General features: G+C 35.5%; 5 protein-coding genes across 8 annotated transcripts; all 5 read left to right on the top strand.

The window, feature by feature from the left end:
- The first annotated feature begins 83 nt into the window (after positions 1-83).
- On the top strand, positions 84-814 carry LOC145237568 (transcription and mRNA export factor ENY2-like). The gene has a single exon (XM_080100488.1). The coding sequence runs from the start codon at positions 273-275 to the stop codon at positions 582-584; it is 312 nt and encodes a 103-aa protein (XP_079956614.1). The 5' UTR covers positions 84-272; the 3' UTR covers positions 585-814.
- A 59-nt stretch (positions 815-873) lies between these two features.
- LOC145237567 (tRNA-uridine aminocarboxypropyltransferase 1-like) lies at positions 874-3,078 on the top strand. Its single transcript, XM_080100487.1, has 5 exons — positions 874-1,050; positions 1,495-1,632; positions 1,963-2,165; positions 2,283-2,398; positions 2,780-3,078. The coding sequence occupies exons 1-5, from the start codon at positions 874-876 to the stop codon at positions 3,004-3,006; spliced, it is 861 nt and encodes a 286-aa protein (XP_079956613.1). The 3' UTR covers positions 3,007-3,078.
- A 644-nt stretch (positions 3,079-3,722) lies between these two features.
- On the top strand, positions 3,723-9,195 carry LOC145237563 (uncharacterized). The gene is made up of 13 exons (XM_080100481.1): positions 3,723-3,893; positions 4,088-4,192; positions 4,514-4,652; positions 4,985-5,169; positions 5,450-5,654; positions 5,796-5,881; positions 6,136-6,198; positions 6,385-6,443; positions 7,076-7,184; positions 7,310-7,433; positions 7,860-8,030; positions 8,251-8,354; positions 8,615-9,195. Exons 1-13 carry the CDS (start codon positions 3,756-3,758, stop codon positions 8,741-8,743), a joined length of 1,617 nt encoding a protein of 538 aa, XP_079956607.1. The 5' UTR covers positions 3,723-3,755; the 3' UTR covers positions 8,744-9,195.
- A 467-nt stretch (positions 9,196-9,662) lies between these two features.
- On the top strand, positions 9,663-12,478 carry LOC145237566 (uncharacterized). The gene is made up of 7 exons (XM_080100486.1): positions 9,663-9,937; positions 10,432-10,585; positions 10,665-10,792; positions 10,860-10,985; positions 11,064-11,111; positions 11,374-11,476; positions 11,558-12,478. The coding sequence occupies exons 1-7, from the start codon at positions 9,814-9,816 to the stop codon at positions 11,802-11,804; spliced, it is 930 nt and encodes a 309-aa protein (XP_079956612.1). The 5' UTR covers positions 9,663-9,813; the 3' UTR covers positions 11,805-12,478.
- Positions 12,479-13,334: 856 nt separating this feature from the next.
- LOC145237562 (cleavage and polyadenylation specificity factor subunit 6-like) lies at positions 13,335-19,646 on the top strand. Of its 4 annotated transcripts, none has more exons than XM_080100478.1 (11): positions 13,335-13,440; positions 13,504-13,560; positions 13,643-13,723; positions 15,522-15,632; positions 15,712-15,815; positions 15,915-16,060; positions 16,399-16,602; positions 16,907-17,088; positions 17,301-17,712; positions 18,128-18,287; positions 19,180-19,646. In XM_080100478.1, the coding sequence occupies exons 2-11, from the start codon at positions 13,504-13,506 to the stop codon at positions 19,379-19,381; spliced, it is 1,659 nt and encodes a 552-aa protein (XP_079956604.1). In that variant the 5' UTR covers positions 13,335-13,440; the 3' UTR covers positions 19,382-19,646. The 4 variants fall into 4 exon arrangements, with proteins under 4 accessions (XP_079956604.1, XP_079956605.1, XP_079956603.1 ...); XM_080100479.1 differs by having other exon boundaries at positions 13,336-13,440; positions 17,358-17,712; positions 19,177-19,646; XM_080100477.1 differs by having other exon boundaries at positions 13,336-13,440; positions 19,177-19,646.
- Positions 19,647-19,692: the final 46 nt, after the last annotated feature.

The following is a 19,692-nucleotide window of genomic DNA, read 5'->3' as shown; positions in this document are numbered from 1 at the left end:
GTTGTGTAATTGTGTTGTTGGGCAGTTTTGTAAGCTAACAAGATTCAGAAGTGACTATAACGTCTGGTTGTTTCATAAGTATGGTTCATGTCTAAAAACTAACATAAATATTTGAAGACCAAAGTAGAAAACACTACGAAATTATATTTTTTTGGAAATTTTAGAATCGGGAAAACTATATATAAGTTGATTTTTCGTAAACTATTTACTGAACAGTATAGCACATATTGCAAAGTAGTGAAGTCTGAAGCAAGTAAAGGTGACGAACTACAATGGCAGAATACAACGAGAAGAAATCAAGGGATGGGCAAATGCGTGCAGCTATAAACCAACAATTGGTGGAAACGGGGGAACGCGAAAAGTTGAAGGAGTTACTGAGGATGAGGTTATCTGAATGTGGTTGGAGGGATCAATTGAAACAAATTTGCAAAGAAATTGTTCGAGAGCGAGGTCTGGAGCATGTGACTGTCGACGACTTGATACAAGAAATCACCCCTCAAGCGCGACAACTCGTCCCAGACAGTATTAAAAAGGAACTCCTGCACAGAATTAGAACTTTTCTTGCTCAACAAGCAAATTTGTAACTTACATACACAAATGCTTATGTAAATACCTGTGTAAAATCATTTCTGCCATTTGTATGCCACATGTTGTTGTAGCATGATTCACTGAAGCAATTCTTTTGTTCTGCAGACAATACTCTGACTGCACAGTTAACTTATCACAAACAAAATTTTCACAAACGAAATATCCTTTTTTGTATTTGGTGCTATAATGTGTTTGACTTTCAATAGAAAAACTCTGTCTATTCGTCTTTGCTTTGATGTGGTTTTGCTATAGTATCATGTTTGTTTCCTTATTATTTTTAGACAAATGGAAGAGCAAATAGATCTAACCCCATTTGATAATTTTAAAATAAGTGGATTTCAACCCTTACAAGATCTTAAAAGGTCACCATGCCCTAAATGTAAAGCATCACGCATGTATTTTTGCTACACTTGTTACAAATATGTTGAGGATATTGACCAATCTAAACTTCCTAAAATCAAGGTGAGTTCATGGTTTAAAATAATCTTTTCTTCTGACTGCTGATCGTTTGGTGTGTAAAAGTGCAACACATTGTAAATACGATACAACAGTACAAAATACTTCCAAAACTTAAAGAAAATGTAATCACATTATTAAAAAACTGTAAAGATTTTTTTGTGTCAGTTGTTATAATTATTCTGTTACATTTAACATAAAGAAAAAGTGATTGTAAAAGTAAACAATTTGTTTTGTTTACTTCACTATAAAATCAACAAACATAAAAATCATACTTGGTAAATATGAGTGTAAGATAAGCCAAAGCCTAAATAAGATAAGCCAGATATTTGATATCACATGTACATTCTTAATGAAACTTGCTTAGTTGTATCAGTGATAATCCCATGTTGCAATTTGTTTGGTTTTATGATGCAGTCTTGTTGAAAAATGAAAAGTGTTTTTTTGAAGTTGCCAATACCAGTAGATATCATCAAACATCAAAAAGAACTTGATGGAAAAAGTACTGCAATCCATGCAGCACTAATAGCCCCCGATGATGTCCACATTTATACCTATCCAGTGATACCTGATTACTCTAAACAACAGGTAGGTTTTTGTTCAAAAAACAACAACATGAAAACATATAGGAGGTAAAAAGCAGATAGTCAAAGGAGTGATTTAAAAAGATAGAGTGATTGCAAAAGTCAAAATAGAAGTGTTAATGTTTTGTGGACAATTATTTGCCACAAACCGTACTTGTTTAATTGTTGGGAACATTTTATATATTGCCGATGCTTTTATAGTAAAATATATTAAAATAAAATCTTAAAATAAAAGATAACACAATAATATTATAATACCCAATAAATGTTTTTAAACTTGTGGCAAGTAGTATGTGGTTTAATATGCGCAGAATGGTGTACTGTCATTTTACAGGACGTTCTGCTCGTGTTTCCTGGGCCTGGTGCTCATTCACTGGAATATTATTCAAAACCAAAGTCGGACTCAGCAACTATCTTGCACACCCGAAAGCGGGTGATCACTGATACTGGTGATGGTCCGCAAGCAAAGGAAATACATATTGATAAAGACACCATAACAGAAAATCATGCACATGATGAGAAGACAGAAAATGAAAAGTATGTTTTGTGCATGACATTCTTTAGTTGACAACATTTTTCTTCTGTATTGGATAGAACTGCAAGTTGCTAAAAAACCTTTATATGTATGAGTGGGTAATTTTTTGTTTGTTTTAGGAAAACAATGGGTTCTCAAAATGGTGTAAACTTTGAACTAACATTTAAGAAAGTTGTGTTGATCGACAGCACCTGGAATCAAGTACATGGGATTTCTTCAGATAAACGTTTAAAAGGTAATCTCATTATACTACTTGGAAAGGTAAACTAAAATCCTACAAAACTTATTTTACTGCTGCATTGTCACAACCAGAAACAAACAAGCCCAGTAAATTGGTAAAAAACAGGACTTTTCGACTGCAACTTGTGTCACAAATCAATGAATGTAAAAACCAATAAGCAAGTAAAAATCAGTAAAAACTTTAACTTTTTAATTGCTTCTGTGTGTTTACATTCATTCATTTGAGAATGACACAAGTTGTTGTCGAAACGTCATGTTTCATACAAGTATACTGGGCTTGTTTGTTTCTGACAAGGATTTTTAAAACCGTGAATTGTCTACCTAAGTTTATTATCACAATGTTTTTGAGTTGAATAAAAACTGTATTGTTTGGCAGGTGTCAAGTGTGTTGAGTTAACAGAACAATCCACCAATTATTGGAGACGACAGCATTCACGGCCTGACAACCATCTTGCAACCATTGAGGCAATTCATTCATTCTGCAAACAATATCATGAAAAGTTTATCGGCGAATACTCTGGACAATATGACAATCTTTTGTACTTTTTTAAGTTCTTCTACAAGATGGTACACAAAAACAAAGAGTTAAAGAAGAGATTTTAGCATCTTGTTCTGTGCAAACGACTTTTATTTCGTTATTTTATGCGCACAAACACGTCAAATTTTGATATGCAATGGTGTGTGTTTTTAAGGTAAAAAAACTCACTGGGCCGAAGAACCTTGTTTGAGTATACAGAACACGTTCAGCCAAATCCAGTTTAGCCGTTTTTTCACAGGAATCATCAGTTTTATATCACTATAAATGCGTTTGGCGTAAAAGAAGAAACAAAATATTTTTAGTATTGTACGATTAGCATTTTTTTTCGAAGCGTTTAAATCGTCATCAACCTAACAAACTTAGCAAAAACAAGTCACTCCTCAACACGTTCTGTGTCAAGTTAACAACTCTGCCAACTATATCAACGCTGAATAAAAACGATTGTAAACCTAAAAGGATCTACCATTATCAAAGCATACGAATCTTTCTCAAACAACGCGAGAAATATAGGATTTTTATCGATGTCAATGAAAAAACAACAACTTTGGTATGAAAATAAAAGAAATACAGCATCAGTTATATTTGGGGCTTTTAATTCTTTGATGCAATTGGCCAAAAAAATCGAAGAAGGGACATTCTTTCATGCCTGGTTGGTTCGTGAATTTGTACAATTATGTTGTGAAATTCACAAAAACAACATCTTGTTTGAACGTTCGTGTCGCGCGACTTTGCAAAGTTTACGTGTGTGTCTTTAGCAAAGTCAGATTATTTTTGTTGACTTAGTTTTCAGTGAAACTGTTTCAATTTTTACAGGATGAATTGTAGTTGCTGTTTATTTGTTGTGGTACTCATTACTTGTGTCTATTCGTCACTGTGTTTTCTTAACATCGAAGAGTTAAACGAGCTACATTATGGTTTAGACATTAAGAAGGAACCATTAAATGAAGCAGAGGTAAGAATGTTTTAAATCTTAGCATTGATATTAATGTTGAACATGAATAAATAAATGCTTTAACTACAAATCTCCCGTTTTTGGCATGTGCCAGTGTACAAAAGTGATGTAAAGATTGTTTTTCAAAACACAGTAGTGAAGCTCTCAATGGTGTGACTTATCTGTCTGTATATTTAACAAACATGTGTTTTAAGGTGGACTTGACAGGTGGACTCAAACTTTCATCACGACATGGGCAATCTTACTTTTGCAAACTACCAGGTCCGGCTCGGAAAATGGCAGACCAAGCTGACCCACAGGTGAACATACTATGATTGAAACAAATGCTATTGCATATCATGTTTTTCAAGCACAAATGACTTCTTTAATAAAATATATGTAGTATTTTGTTTACCAAATTGCTAAATCTTTGAAGTTGAAGTCACCAACTTCATAAAAACCATGAATAAAATAATAAATAATCCAACAGACTTGCATTAAGGTAGGCAACTTTATAGCAGGCTCATTATCACCATAACGCGTCTGGGTTGTTAGCCACCTACCGAGAAACATAACAGATGAGTTGTGATGATGGCATTGGTCTGTGGAATGATCAAGAATATTGTGCTCTTTGTGTTTAGGAAAGCAGACTGCCAGCAGACTATCCTGTTCCGATGCTTTTGCAACCACTCAACCTGCAACCCTGTCTTAAAAAAGTAAAAGGCTGGTGGACTTACGAACTGTGTTTTGGCAAAACTGTAAAGCAATATCACAGTGATGGTATGTTAAACATTTTTCTAATCAGTCTTGTTTTAGGGGCGCAATTATTCTAAAATATAGTTTACAAAAAGCCTATTTTGAAGTAATGGATTAAATAAAACATGACGAAATGATTTTCTCAACAGAATATTAGTAGTTTATTAACTTGGCTCTCCACTTTTTTATATCCATGCATTTCGTGTTCCCTAGCTATTTTCTGCTTGCTGATTGTTTAAGTACAAATGTGTGTCTGTGTTTTTTTACCAAGAGAATTAAACTCAAGTCAATGAAACATTCAATAAATTACATAGTCTAATGAGCTTGCAGGCTTAAAATATAGATTTGTTTTTTAGATGGGATAACACATGGTGATGCCATTGATTTGGGAAACTTTGAGTCCGACTTTGACTGGAGTGATGAGCAACGAATAAAGCGGAGTCCCTTTAAGCAACACAAACTACAAAAATATCATTCACAGAGTTATGTGAATGGAACAAAATGTGACATACACAGTCATCATAGAGAAACTGAAGTTAGGGTAAGTTTGCATCAGTTAAAATGTTTGTTGGTAACAAATATGTGGTGAAGTCAGTTTGGTATTTCAAAAAATTTGCTGGAGACAATTTATCACATAACTGTAATGAAATGGAAAAGTTTTGCTAAAATTTGAAATTTATGAAAACAATTTCCTTATAGCTCATCAATAAATAATGCAAGTTGGTTTCAGAACACTGTACACAGACTTAAAAAGGTTTATTAGTTTATTATAAAAGTTGATGTATTATACATTTTCAATTTTGTTCATTTGATTGCTGCAGTTCTACTGTGATGAATCAGCAACAGTGGCTTACATTGATCGTGTTGATGAGCCTTCCACATGCTCTTATATTATAATTGTAAAGACCGACCTGCTATGTTCCCACCCACATACGCGAATGCTATCTGTTGTGAAAACAGTTGATGTTGTTTGTCAACCAATGTTGCCACAAGAAAAGTTTTTGCAGCACCAGGAAGAGCAGGAAAGTGCGTACTTTGTCAGTGTTTTGTTATTTCAAACTAACCAACAAATGCTCTCTTGTAATACAGTTTTGTCATGTAAATGTTGTCAGCCATTTGACCTATGTAGTACCCACTTATATGTTTTTGTGTCATATTCGCTAACAGAGATTTTAGAGAAATCATATCGCCATTTGAACGAGGAACTAAAGAAAAAACGAGACATTTTGAAAGACTTTCTCACAGAAATGAAGGTACATTGATATATTTAGGTTTTTACATGTCTTATTCACTGGTGGGATTCAAATTTTTTGTCAGTCGGTTCTATCACAAAAGTCATATTTTTCAGTCGTTTCTGTTACAAAAAGTCCATTGACAGTAACCAGTAATGCTAACTGGTTCACTGATCTCATAAAATTTCGTGAGATGGTTCTATAGAACCAGTGCGAACCGGATGAAACCCACCACTGGTCATATTCAATTGTTAATTAACATTGGTGTTTCACAGAGCGGTCTTTTTCCTTCTTACTCATCAATAGACAGCTTTTTCCCAACCAAGAAACCACAAGAGGTAAGCACTCACATACACAGTATTGTGATCACAAAAAGATTATAAATAATTTAAATTTTAAACGTTAAAATTATCATAAATGTTTCCCACATTGCATGATGATGACAAATTGGTTTTGTGAGCTTACAAGTAAAAGTGATTGAAATTACTGCATTTACTGGTTTGTTAAAACATTTTTTGACTCAGGTGCAATCAAGTGAGGCAAAGGAAACAGCTCTTGACTTCATCTCGCGTTTTGTAGAGGAGTAAGTACACCTCCTTTGTTTTAAACATAACATGTTGTTTTTAGGTTCAATATAATACCTTATAAAGTGTAACAGACTGTGCTTACTGGCTTGGTACAAAAAGGTGGCTCCTGTTAAAAATAATTTTCCTTTGCCTGAGTACCCAGCATGTGGTTGAAGATCACATAGTAATGAATACAAAATTTAACAATCCATGTTCTGTAACAGGTAAAGTGAGTGTAAAACTTTCACCCTCTAGATCAGGGGTGGGCAACCTTTGTCACTGTAGGGCCAATTATATATGTCAAAATTGGATCACGGGCCGTACATGTGCATAACACAAAGTGATTTTGCTTTGTTTCTTACCAAATATGCTTAACTACAAGTATAATTTGATTCTAGCCACTTTTTTCCAGATCGCAGAAAACTAGCACCAGGCGCATTAATCAGCTCACAAATATGTAATAATTGGACTCGTTTGCCAGTACTTTTGAAATCCAAGTGTCTCTGCGGGCCGCACAACCTTTAACAAAGGGCCGCAGGTTGCCCACCCCTGCTCTAGATAAAACACATTTTTAAACAGTCAAATTGCAGGAAATGTTATGGTTTGGGGTTTAAAAATGATCTTCAGTGTTTGCTGTATGTTTTGACAGGAAGAGATTGAAGAAACTATCTCTTGCAGCCCAAAAACAGCTGCACCATAAGATAACCGATTCAGTGATGAAGTTGAAGAAATTGCCCAGCGGTGATATGGCAAGAATGGTAACAAATTGTATTTGTTTATGAAAGCTCTCATAAAAAAGCAGCGTACACAGAGCATGCTTAACTTAACTTTTTTTCATGTAGATGAAATCATGTTTAGTTACAGTAGGGTCAATGCTTTTCAGATTAAATTGCAAATCGAGACTTTCATGGAATCTCAAGAGTTGTTCAATGAAGATGTTTTCCTCAAAACATTTCAATCATTAGGAATGTCTGCTTTACGTGACCTTGGGAATTTAAATGACATGGGTAAGACTTGTTGCTTATTCTTTTAAAAACATAGCATGAAAGCATGTGCACCACAATTAAGTAATTTCTTTCAACAAAGGGCATTTCGACAAGTTTGTTATGTTATCTTCTCCAAACTGATCCCATACTTTAGATATTCACATATTTAAGGTTAGATGTGTGATCAGCAAAACTTGAGTTATTTTGGGCCGAAGTATAGAAGGCACAATACAAGTTTAATGAAATGTAATACACTTTTAACTTCCATCTCTAGTTGTTTGGCACATGCATTTGTACTTTAACATAATGTATTGTATTCAAAAGAAAATAATGAACTTACATGAACAATCTATGCTTAAGTCTGTTTGTTGTGTTATTATGTTAATAGTGAGGCATAAAGAAGTAAAACCATGACAGTGACAATATCAAGCTCATTCTTTTTACCAGGCAAACTTGACTCTGATGTGAGCAATTCCAATGAACATGTCAAGGTTAAGGTGAAACACATTGATGCTGAAATCGGTGAAGTAAATGAAGAAAATGAGCAGGACCCTGCAATACAACAACTTGAAGAGGAGATTGGAAAAGAATTGTCTGAAGCTGGGTACACCTCATCCAGTGAGCAAAATTTTAACATTTTTGTTATGTCAATATACTTTGCTTCAACTGATAAGATTCATAGTGTGCAACCTTTCCAGTAACAATTTGAAAAAAAGACTTACTGCAATAGCAAAAAAAGTTACCAACCAAAAAATTCCAGACTGTAACTATTTTATTGCACAGCCCTAATGTATTATAATGCTGTGTATTATTAAATATACTTGTGTGGTTTGTGCAGACAGAATTGAAGTTCACTTCATCACAAACAAAGACGCCAAAGAGAGTTTAAGTATGACGAAAGAGCAAGCACAACAGTTTAAAGAAATGCTACTTGAAGTTGTGGTAGGCTGAGACATTCAAACTATTTTTTTTCATTTTCAACACAAAACTGTTTAGTTATCATGTAATGCCTCCATGCTTTTACATTGAAATTATTTCAAATTTAAATTTTATTTTGCAATAGGCTGTGGTGGAATAGTGCTGTTTGCACTATTTCAAAGAATTTGTATTTTTAAGAACCGTTTGTGAAAGTTCCCAACCAAAGTTGTAACTTTAAATATTTTTGTATTACTTACTGAAAGACTGGCGTTGGTTGCATTCAGGGTGGAATATCACTCGAAGACAATGAAAAAAGGAGGTACAGCAGATTAATGGACAACTATAACATTGTATTTTCTGCAGCGAAAGAAAAAATTGTTTCAGGGGTCACAGAAAAAGATGAAAACTCGTAATTCATGTAAACTGCATTTTGTAAACAAATTATTGCTTGGTGACTTGAAACATGCGACAGAAAACAGAATATGGTGCTTACTATGCAATTTGACAATATCATTGCCTGTGTCTGTACATTTCATAGTGGAATGATTTGTAGGGTGTGGTGTAATAAAGTAAAAACACTGTGGTATGAAAGGTATGTTATCGACCAGTGATTTAGTATGGGGCACCAGCATGCATGCTGAAGAAAAAAGTGCTTGCCCCCTTAAATTTTGAATAAACTACTTCTGTTCAATCAAAATGTTCTAACAAAAAGAATTGACTCCCAAATATGTGGTGTTTAACGGTACAGTGCTGCCTTTTAACGGTATTTAGAAATTAACTCTTGTTGGAAGTATGTTATAGCAAACAATTTTCAGGTATTTTGCACCCGTCACTAGTATAAGAACAATAAACAAACAACAGGATATTGCATTGTTCATACATAAGTCGTGGTCTTCTTTTAAGTGTAGGCAGTTGTAATGCACTGAAAGCCGTGTAAGTAGTTGTACAGTCAGTGTTCCGTTTCAAGGCGTTTAATCGTCTTACCAAGGACCAGGGCAACCTAGTTTCAACGGATTGGATTGGACATATGCTGCACACAAAGTGTGAGAATATCTGAGGGTATGGCATAACAAAATTGACCGTTAGTGACAACCTTTGCCAAACGAAAGTTGTTTGAATAAAGTCATGCGACGTTTAATGATCGCAAAACACAAGAATAACTGCCACGTTTGACAAACAACAACCACGTTACTTTGCCACATTCCGGCGAAAAGGTAACTCTAGGTTAAGAATGACGTAAGAGTTCCGCGTGAGTGATTGTCGTACGATCGTAGTAACAGGCGCAGTAGCGGACGAATCAAATAATTGAAACGCGAACGCGCCGATTCCCAAGGTGGCCGGTGTCGGTGTCACTTCTATTCAACATTTGTTTGTTTCCTAGAGATCATAAGGTTTGAGTGTGTTTCTAAGAAGGTGTAGTTTCATCTGATTGAAGATAGCTGTGTGGTAAATTTTGTTGGAGGATTTATTTCCCGTGACTTCAATGCGCTGGTTATTAACCATTTTGATTATCGATCTTTTGCTTTGGGTTTCAACAAGTGTCGAAGCTGACGATGTAAGTGGTTGGTTGCAAGAGTTTCTGGGCTCTTCATCTCGTGGAGATCCAGGTATTTTAAATGTGATTTATATTATAAAATTATACACTTCAAACTAATTTACATTTTACATACCTGTGTGTGATACAATAGCAATACCCTGTATACAATGGTGGGATTCAAATTTGTTGTCATCAGGTTCTATCACAAAAGTCATATTTTTCAGCCGGTTCTGTTAAAAAAAGTCCATTGACAGTAACCAGTAATGCTAACCTGTTCGCTGATCTCATAAAATTTCGTGAGACGGTCCTATAAAACTGGTGCGAACGAGCTGAGTCCCACCACTGCCTGTATGCCTGTTGTTTATTACAGTTATATATTAAAGTTATATGTTTGAAAACGTGTGTGTAATTAAATATAGTTTTAAAATAGTCTCAAACGTAGGCTCCTCTGTGGCAGACTTGAGAGCCAAGCACATTGAGAACAACAAACTTATAAGTTTAAATACTCTGCCTTGTTTGTTTTCTTTAGTAAGGCTTTAATCATTGTTTTCGTCTGTTTTGTAGACATTGTTCACCACAGGTCAAAGCGAAGTTTGTTCAACTTCAAAAGTGTAATCCACTGCTTACAGCCTTGGTCAAATGTCCTTTTAACTTATGGTGATTATGGTTGTTACTGTGGGTATAAAGGCTTGGGAAGGCCACTAGATGATACAGACAAGTAAGTCTTCTTTTAAATGACAGCTTTATAACCTGGGTGATACTTGTTACATTTAGTTAATGAACTGTTAAACTTAAAGGTGCTGTTATGAGCATGATTATTGTTATGACCAAGCTGAATTTGAACCAAAAACTTTTGGGGAAACCACAATGGGGAGTTACTTTTCTGAATACATTTTTCAATGTCAAGGTCATACAGTCAAGTGTGGTAAGTTTAGAAACTTTGCATGTCTTTATTGTGGGTAACATGTAATTACTGATTTTTTTATTTACAGATGCAAAACAGAACTCAATTTACAAGCAAGCAATATGTGAATGCGACAGAAAAGCAGCCGAATGTTTTGCTGCAAATCGAAGGTCGTACAATTCAAAACTGTATGATATAGACACAACCAAGTACTGTAAGTTACTTTTCTTAAGTTGACAAAAAATAGTTTAAATATATATACTGAACATAACCAATGTTTTGTGTTGATCAGGTGGAGAGAATGCAGATTTCCAGGACTTACATGTAGAAACACATTCTTGTAAGTGTTATATAAAAAATATAGGATTCTTTAGTTAGTGCATTTTCTTTATCTGCAACATAAGGGTTAAATTCCAAGAGTAAACAATATTATCGGTTGTTTTCAGTTGTCAATTGTTTAAATAAAATTGAATTTGTTTCACAACGAAGTGGCTGTTTATTATCAGTAGTCTTGGTGTTACACACTTTTGGAAATATATACCAAGTAATACTCGGCATGATTTGTTTTATATTATGTATTTTACTATAATCAATTCTTTCAGTGTTCAAGCTGTACTCATGCCCTTTGGACTATGATCAAGATCGATGTTGCATTAATAAAGGGTACAACTCAGTTTACCAGTTTTGCTGCGGCGACCAAATCAGGTTGGTCTTAGTGGGGCAACAAGGAGTTTTGATAAACTATGTTCAAACTGTTTCATTTATAAAATGTTGTAACTTATGCAGAAACAAACCAAGCGAAGGGTCGACCATTGTTGGGTGTTGTGGAGGAAAAGTGTTCGATACAAGAATAAAAATGTGCTGCTATGGGGTGCTTCACCCAAATGCAGAACACCTACAGTGTTGCGGAACACTAGGCCAAGTGGCAGACAGGACCTTTCAAACTTGTATTGATGGAAAACCAGTCGCAAAAACATCTACACTGCCTGCAAATATAACAATCACAGAGCCAAATAGAACTGATGGTGGTTAAACATGTTTTAAAGCAACAAACAAATATTTTATTTATATTTATTTTTTGGTAAAAACCACTTATTGTTATTAAATTCACAACTAATATTTTGTGCACATAATGTTGTTTAGCATTCTAATGGTGGTAACTTAGTCATTTAACTTCATCCTGACACACAAATTTGTTTTCTAATATCATAAATTTGTGCGTTTCGAGTTGTGTGCTGTTTAATATCATCCATTTTTGCTGTAGAGTGCCATTGCCTTTCAGTTATTTTCATTTTGGATTGTTTTTAAGCAGCTGCTGTTACCTGAAACAATGTTGGCTTGCTTGCTTGAATTGTCACTGTGTCTCAGGTTTTGCTTTCAACAATTTACTTTGTGTGGTTTGGTTTTCAAGTGATTTGTAGGTGTCTGTAATTTATGTGTAGAATATATTTGTATTTAATGCCTTGCTAATTAAAAAATGGTTTTAGATTGGTTTTGTGATCACATATTCTTCATAACTAATAGATTAGCAGTTAGATTTTATGAGTGCCTTTGATTGATTTGGCGTTTGTTTTTGTTAAACATGACATTTCTTGACATAAATTGTTCTACATTTTCTCTGATAAATTTATACCTTAATTAATATCTTCACAAACGTTCAACTTAAAAGTTTTGATATTTTGCAAATAAAAACGAAATAAGAACCTGGCAGTATTATAGTTTTTTTTAGAAGAGGACCGAGTCCAATGTGCTGTTTGTGTTTGAACTATGCTATTTGTTTGTCGAATGTGTTTGGCAATTGCTGAAGAGTGAATGGCACAGGAGTGGTTACCCAGACAAGGCAAGATGTTTGCGCAACGTCGATTTACACCAAAGAGTACACCAGTTTATTGATGTCATCGGAGTTCCAGCATGAAATGCAATGACGTAAGGTAGAAACTGCTGTAGATGTTCTAGATGTAGATGCTTCTTTTTAACACGACCTTTACTTTTTTATCTTGGGTGGGGTGAACCAGGATTTAATAGATTAAAACTTCGGGTTCGAACTTTCCGTAAAAATAAAAACATTTCTGAAGGGTTGTTTGTTTCATTTTAATGTTAACTACACTTGTTTATGATTTGCATTACCTACTTGAGGCTAAAGAGTAATAATATCTAGGGGTGAGAGAAAAGAGTTTGATTACAAGGTGACCAAAATATATTTACGCGTTTGGATTTCTTTTTGCTGATAAAAATGTCGCTCCTTTCTTGCACACATTTTACGTGCCTTCAAAGGCACAGTCTATAAGTTATGTTTTGAATCAGTCAAATTATTTCTTGTTCAAACAACAAAGAAACGTATTCATCCAAAAAATAACTGTATCCATTCAAATAATGTGGAAAAGCTAGCTTTTTTAAAGTTATAAGCCGACAATTAAACGATTTGAAAACAACTGATACTTTGTAGGTTCGGTAAATTTACGCAAGGCTAGAACAAGAAAAAAGCAAAATTGCGAAAGTGCATTGCCGCGTGTTTGGAAAGTCGTGAAACTGTTGCAAAAAATGTAAAAAATAATGATTTTGTAACGAAACTGTATTTGATTTTGTATTTTTAGTGTATGTAGGGTGTTATTAACACACAGAGTTTGTGATTTTGCTGCCCATTTCACTAAAACCGGCTTGTTGCAAAGGTATTTTCTGTGAACGTTAAATAGTTTTAGGAAATTATTTTATCGTTTTTCGAACTTTAACAGATGGCGGACGGAGTTGATATCGACTTGTACGCTGACGTTGACCATGACTTTGTTCAAGTGAGTAAAATGAAAGCTCACCATAAATATATTTGTTCTACTTTGATAAATGTGGCCACAACCAAAACCCCTTGCATTTTAGGAGGATAACAATTACAACAGTGTGGATTTGTATGATGATATCATGCAGCCAACGGGTAGAAGTAATAGCACATCGTCTCGTGTAAGTCTTGTTTTCTGTGCTTTTTTATTGCAAGTGTTGCTTCGCTTTAAAAAAAACATGTATACTTTTTTGCTGCTAAGTATTCTACACATAGATGTTTGCTGTCAGAAGGCTAAATTGTAAAAAAATACTGTACAGCATTTTCACATTTCACTGTTGTTTTACTCAGTTGGGATGAAAATAAAGGAATGTAAAGAGAATGATTTAAACTAAACTACCATCGCTTTATGGAATCACATTTGCAGTTTGGGACTGGCAACTTTGTTAGAGATCATTGTGATTTTTGTTTAACCATGCGCTACTTTTTATCATGTCTAAATCTTGCAGAATGTGTTCATTGTTTGCATTTAGCAAAAACACATCAGTGGTACATTTAAAACAGAAAGTGCTACTAAATGTAAAGTACTATGATAGTTTGCTTTCAAAGGCTTTTTGTGAAAGTTTCATCCAAACTTTAAAGGTTTTTACAAATTAATGAGCTTTACTTTTGCATTTGGTTAAAATGTGTGCTGTACCCATAAATATGTATTGTTTTAGAGTGTACATTTGCTAAGAACTGCAACTTTTTTCTGTTGAGATTCTATTTCTCGTTTTTAATTGCTTTCAGTTGTAGGGTTAAACAGCTAAAAACCTTAGGTTGCTTGTTAAAACAAAAGCAGTTAAATTCTGGTATTTGTAGTTAAAATTATTATTTTCTTGTTTAAAGCTAAAACGATCATTGAAAACAACTTTCCTTTTGTTATTTTGGTTTTATATTCAAAAGCAAAATGAAATTTTTTTTTAATATGTTGTTAGTTCCAGTTTATGTTACCTGGAAGATGTATTGATGCTGCGAACAAACAAATTTTAAAACTACTTAGTTTTAGATTGTTACATTTAGCTAATACTCTATTTGGTTGTTTCAGTGCAAGGATTGTTTATTTTGTAGCATATATATGTACTCCTTATTTGTTCTATGGAAATTGGTTTTGTTCTATGCTACAAATTAGACATGCATGCTAAAAATATAGTTTATTGCCCCCATCTCTCACAATTGCCAAGCAGACATATATATTGTCTTTTTACAAACATGTGTTATGCAAATAGGAGAATGTAGGTATTTTAAAGAAGGATACATGTGACCACAGATTGATTTGCTTATTTACCTGTGTATATATGTTTAGTTATTTAAAAAGTTTGCAGGATTTTAAGTGTTAAAATGTATATTGTCATAAAGGTTATACCATGTCACCAATTTCACAGTTCCCAAACTGTGTTTCATCTATTTATAGTTATATATATATCATGTGTCTGTCACTGTATTTTTTCTTTGCACTTTTCTAGCCAAAGATGTTTTGCTCTTTTTTACATGTCTTGATTACCAATGAAAGACACAAAAATCAACTCTTCTTTGCATTTAAAGTGGTTTTATTCTGTGACAATTATCCTTTACTTTGCATGAATAATAGGGTTATGATAAAGGGTACTGGTTCCTTAAATATTAGCAATTTGACTTTGAACTGAAACGATGACCTTCAAATGCTGTGACCTTGAAGGGTACTGTATGTGTGGAAACTGTTATCATTGTGTGTGGTGTAAACTGAGTTAAAAATATGACAAAATGTGCACAGCCAAACAGGGTTTTGGTTTTTTTTTGCCATAACCTAACATGTATATATATAATAGAAAATTTTGTCTTGAAATTTTATTTTCTCCAAAATGTCAATCACCCAAATTACAGCTGTGTACATTATACAAAGTTAAACTGGTATGAAATTGGCCTGAGTTGCTAAAATTATTTTGTTATGATAAATCACAGAGTGGAACAAATGGAGTTAGTGGCTCTGGTCAAACACTGTCAAGGTCAAATTCAATGCAGTATAACTATCATGGGAAAAAGGTATCCATATATATTGGAAACTTAACTTGGGTGAGTCAAACTAACATAAATACACACAGTATATATTAGTTTTACTCATATAGTTTTACTAATCATCATGCTCTTGTAGTGGACCACAGATAAAGATCTGCAAAATGCAATCACTGCCCTAGGAGTGACTGATTTGCTGGAAATAAAGTTTTATGAAAACAGGGCAAATGGCCAATCAAAAGGGTAGGTTGATGTGTGACTTCTGCATTGAAAGCTTGCTATATAAGTTCAGATACAATTTTATGATTTTTCTTGCTGTTTAACATTTACTTTCTTCTTTAGATTTGCGCTTGTTCATCTTGCATCAGAGACTTCATCAAGAATTGTAATGGAAAAACTGCCTCACAAAGATTTACACGGACAGAGTCCAGTTGTTACACCATGCAATAGACAGAGTTTGAATCAATTTGAGCAACAATCCAAAGCACGTAAGTCTCATTTCCCAAATTTTTGCATCGTTGAACGAAACATTTAAATGGGTTCTTATAAATAGGCATCTTGTAGCGACCTCACTATCGTGTTCGCTTATGCGCATCAAAGCGTGCTATTTGCCTTTTCTTATAATCGCTGTTGCCTTTTTATAATCGCCGGTTTCACGTTGCTCTACCAGTTACACGTTTCTAACATGACTCGGATTACTCTCACATGATTTGAATTAAGCAGCGGCACCATGTCCGAGTCATGTATAGTTTCGACCGCTTCAATCTGACATATAACTAAAAAAAGTTTATAGGATTTCGATATTTTTACATATTTTTTCTGTTAGAATCTGGTGGCAGTGCCCCACCCCCAAAAGACCCGACCCCCGTTACCCCAACCCCAGCTCAACCCACCTTCACCCAGCCTCCCCCATCTAATCCCCCAACTGTCAGTTCATCTCCTGTTGCTTGGCAACCACCACCAGCAGCAGTTTCTGTTCAGTCATCGATTCTCGGTCAACCTCCAGCGATTCCACCCATGTTACCTGCAGGTATTTGACGTTTAAATTCAATTAAGATCGATTTTGTCCCACCAGTAGGCTTTCTAACTGGATTCTATTCAAACATCATGCATAATTATGGGTCCTCTTCTCTAAAGGTGGTTTGTTATACGCGTTTGGTCAAGAAAGAGTGCTTCGAATTTATTCAAATTTACACAGATGTTAAATCCAAATTTTTTATGTGTAGATATGTATAGTATGTGTGTATAGCAAATTGGAAAATTGGAAAATTGGAAAATAGGATATATAATATATAAAATGGAAGTATACTAGAATGCCACCTTTCTACTTTTAGCACCACCAGCAAAGGATTTGGCTTCTGCGGCTGCTTTTGCCGCTGCTGTGAGAGGAGGACCTCCACCTCCACTTAATCTTCCTCCTCCCAGACCAGGACTCTCTATGCCAGGCTTCCCACCTGGAATTCCACCACCAGGTCTTGCTGCTGCAGCAGCTGCCGCAGCCGCGGCTCGATCTATGGTAAAAAAGTTACATTTGTTAAGTTGTCTAAAGAAATTTAATTTTCTGCTTCTCAGCAAATCTTCAATTGACATTTTCAAAATAAAATTAACATTTTTAAAAAAGTTACCATCCCTTGACACTATTTTAAAAATCAAATTGAATCAATGAAATATGTTTTACAAACGAAGTGGGACAGCAGATAAATTCCTTGAAACATTTTTGTCCTTTAGCGTTTCCTGCCAGGAGGCAGACCGCAGTTACATAGAATGACTTTCGGTTCCACCCAGGTCCCACCGCCTCGCGTTCCGCCACCTTCCTTCTTAGCGACGAACCAAATGCGAGTCCCGCCACCCAATGTTCCACCCCCTCGGCTCCTGCTACCACCACCTGCCATCAACACAAGGCTGCCTCCCCCAATAAATGTGCCACCACCTCCAATAGTGCCACAAATATCGTCACTGCCCCCTCCAGTTGGTCATCCCCAACATGGGTCTGGCAATCATGCCAGATCAGACTCATACCGTCATGAAAGCAGATCACAGTCTCCCCCCTTGCCAGAGGCAGAGATAGAAGAGATAATGATACGGAATCGTGCTGTATCGAGCAGTGCTATATCTCGTGCAGTTGCTGATGCAAGCTCTGGTGAGTAGCAGATGATAAAAAAATTGAAGGCTGATTAAAGAGCAAGTTTTTTTTGAAGCACTATTCTTATAAAAGACCTTAACCTGGCTTGTGTTCAGACTGATGGCTTGTGTATTATTTTGTTGAAGTTTTACTGTTTTCAGGTCAATAAATCAAATTTCATTCATGATAAGCAGCACTTACGTTGTAGCAACACTATGTTGCATGTTAAGCAACAGTTACGTTGTGTAAGAAATCAATCTGCCTAAAACTCTTAGAACCAACAGCTTTGCAAAAACTAAATAGTATATTCAACTACTTGGACTGCCTTTTGTCACCTAACAGCTATTATCTTAGACACTCTTGAAGGCATTTAAACAGTGTTTAGACAACTATGGTTGTGTAATCAATCTTGATGCTTTCAATCTCATTTCAGGTGATTATGGAAGTGCAATTGAAACTCTGGTGACTGCCATTTCTCTCATTAAACAGTCCAAGGTTGCAGGGGATGAGAGAGCTAAAGTCCTTATTGGTTCACTGCAAGATTGTTTGCACGGAATTGAAGAAAAGTCGTTTGGTTCTGGTTCAACCTCAAGGTTTGTTGCTAGTGGTATTGTATATTTATTGTATGGCAACTTTGTCCTGCTGCTGTCTGTGGAATTGAAACCAATTTCAACATGCTTGATCATTTGCACTGCTGCATACTCCACAGGCTGTTTACATCGTTTTGCTTTTTAAATAATAGTTTTTGCCTCAGAGTACCATCTGACATTGTATAAGTGAGGTGCATATTGAACACCAAAACGACTTGTGGTTTTGCCATGCTTGGAAAATCCTAAGGCACAGGTACCCAGTGGTTTGGGAACCACAAGAGGAGTGGGGTTTTTGATACATGCCAAAATAAATTCTTATTAAGTCATATTTGTAAACAATTAAAGGTTTAGTATGATTTAGTGTAGAATAAGCATAGATAAAATACCACTGAATACAACAAAAAGATATTTTGCTTCGGAATTTCATGTGATTTCTACTGTTTGATTTACTACTTGCAGTCATTGTTTACAAGTGGGTACAAATAAATTGTGCAGAAACTTAGGGGTACATGCTTATGAAAAGTTTTATACCATTAGCTAAGAGCAGCGGTTCCCAACCTGTGGGTTGCGACACCGGTTCGCCTGACAATTTACCTGGGGTCACCTAAGCCAGTGGTTCCCAACTCGTTTCAGGCCATGGACCACTAACCCCAATATAATAAATTCATTGACCACTTCATTGTTGGGAAAAAATACAGTCAATGTTAATATATAGTCTACTAATTATATCCTTGGGGTTATCGCAACTTGGCAAATGTAATCAAGGGGCCACGGCACCAGAAAGGATTGGGAACCGCTGCCTTAGTGTGTACTAACTTTCCTGTTCATACACATTCAGCGCTTATCTCCAAGGCTGTCTACAAAATATGTAAACTTGTAATTCCATTCGCAGCAGCAGCAGAAAGCGCGACAGGTCACGTGACCGAGAAGAGCGGCCACGTCATCGCGAGTCGAAGTCGAGGCGTCGCGATAGAGAAAGGGACAGATCGAGAAGTCGCGATCGTTATGAAGAGCGGGAGTACAGAGATCGGAGCCGAGATCGGGACAACAGCAGCAGCTATTCCCGCCATTCCGACCGGGACCGGCACCGCCGATAAATCGCCCGCTGTCGGCGCCGACGAACTGTTGCAAAGTTCTTCTGTCATGTGATTTAGTTGTCAATGTGACGATTGGGTCGTGCAAGTGGTTGTTGGGTGTACATAAGCAACCACTAATTTGTTGTTGTTGTTTTAAAGCTGATTCAATCGTTCTTCGCTAAAAATAATAACATGTAAATTGCTTTTAGTTGGGAAGTATGTCATAAAACGCATTTTTTTTGTTTCTTCCGCAACTTTTGTTGAATAAAACTGGGATTTCACTTTTCGCGCAGCTATTGGTTGTAGTTCCAGAAGTATGTGCTTTGTGTATC

This window comes from Phallusia mammillata, chromosome 7 (assembly GCF_965637545.1).
Source record: "Phallusia mammillata chromosome 7, kaPhaMamm4.hap1.1, whole genome shotgun sequence".
In the NCBI taxonomy this organism is placed as follows: domain Eukaryota; kingdom Metazoa; phylum Chordata; class Ascidiacea; order Phlebobranchia; family Ascidiidae; genus Phallusia; species Phallusia mammillata.
This window is presented reverse-complemented; position numbering and strand designations above follow the sequence as displayed.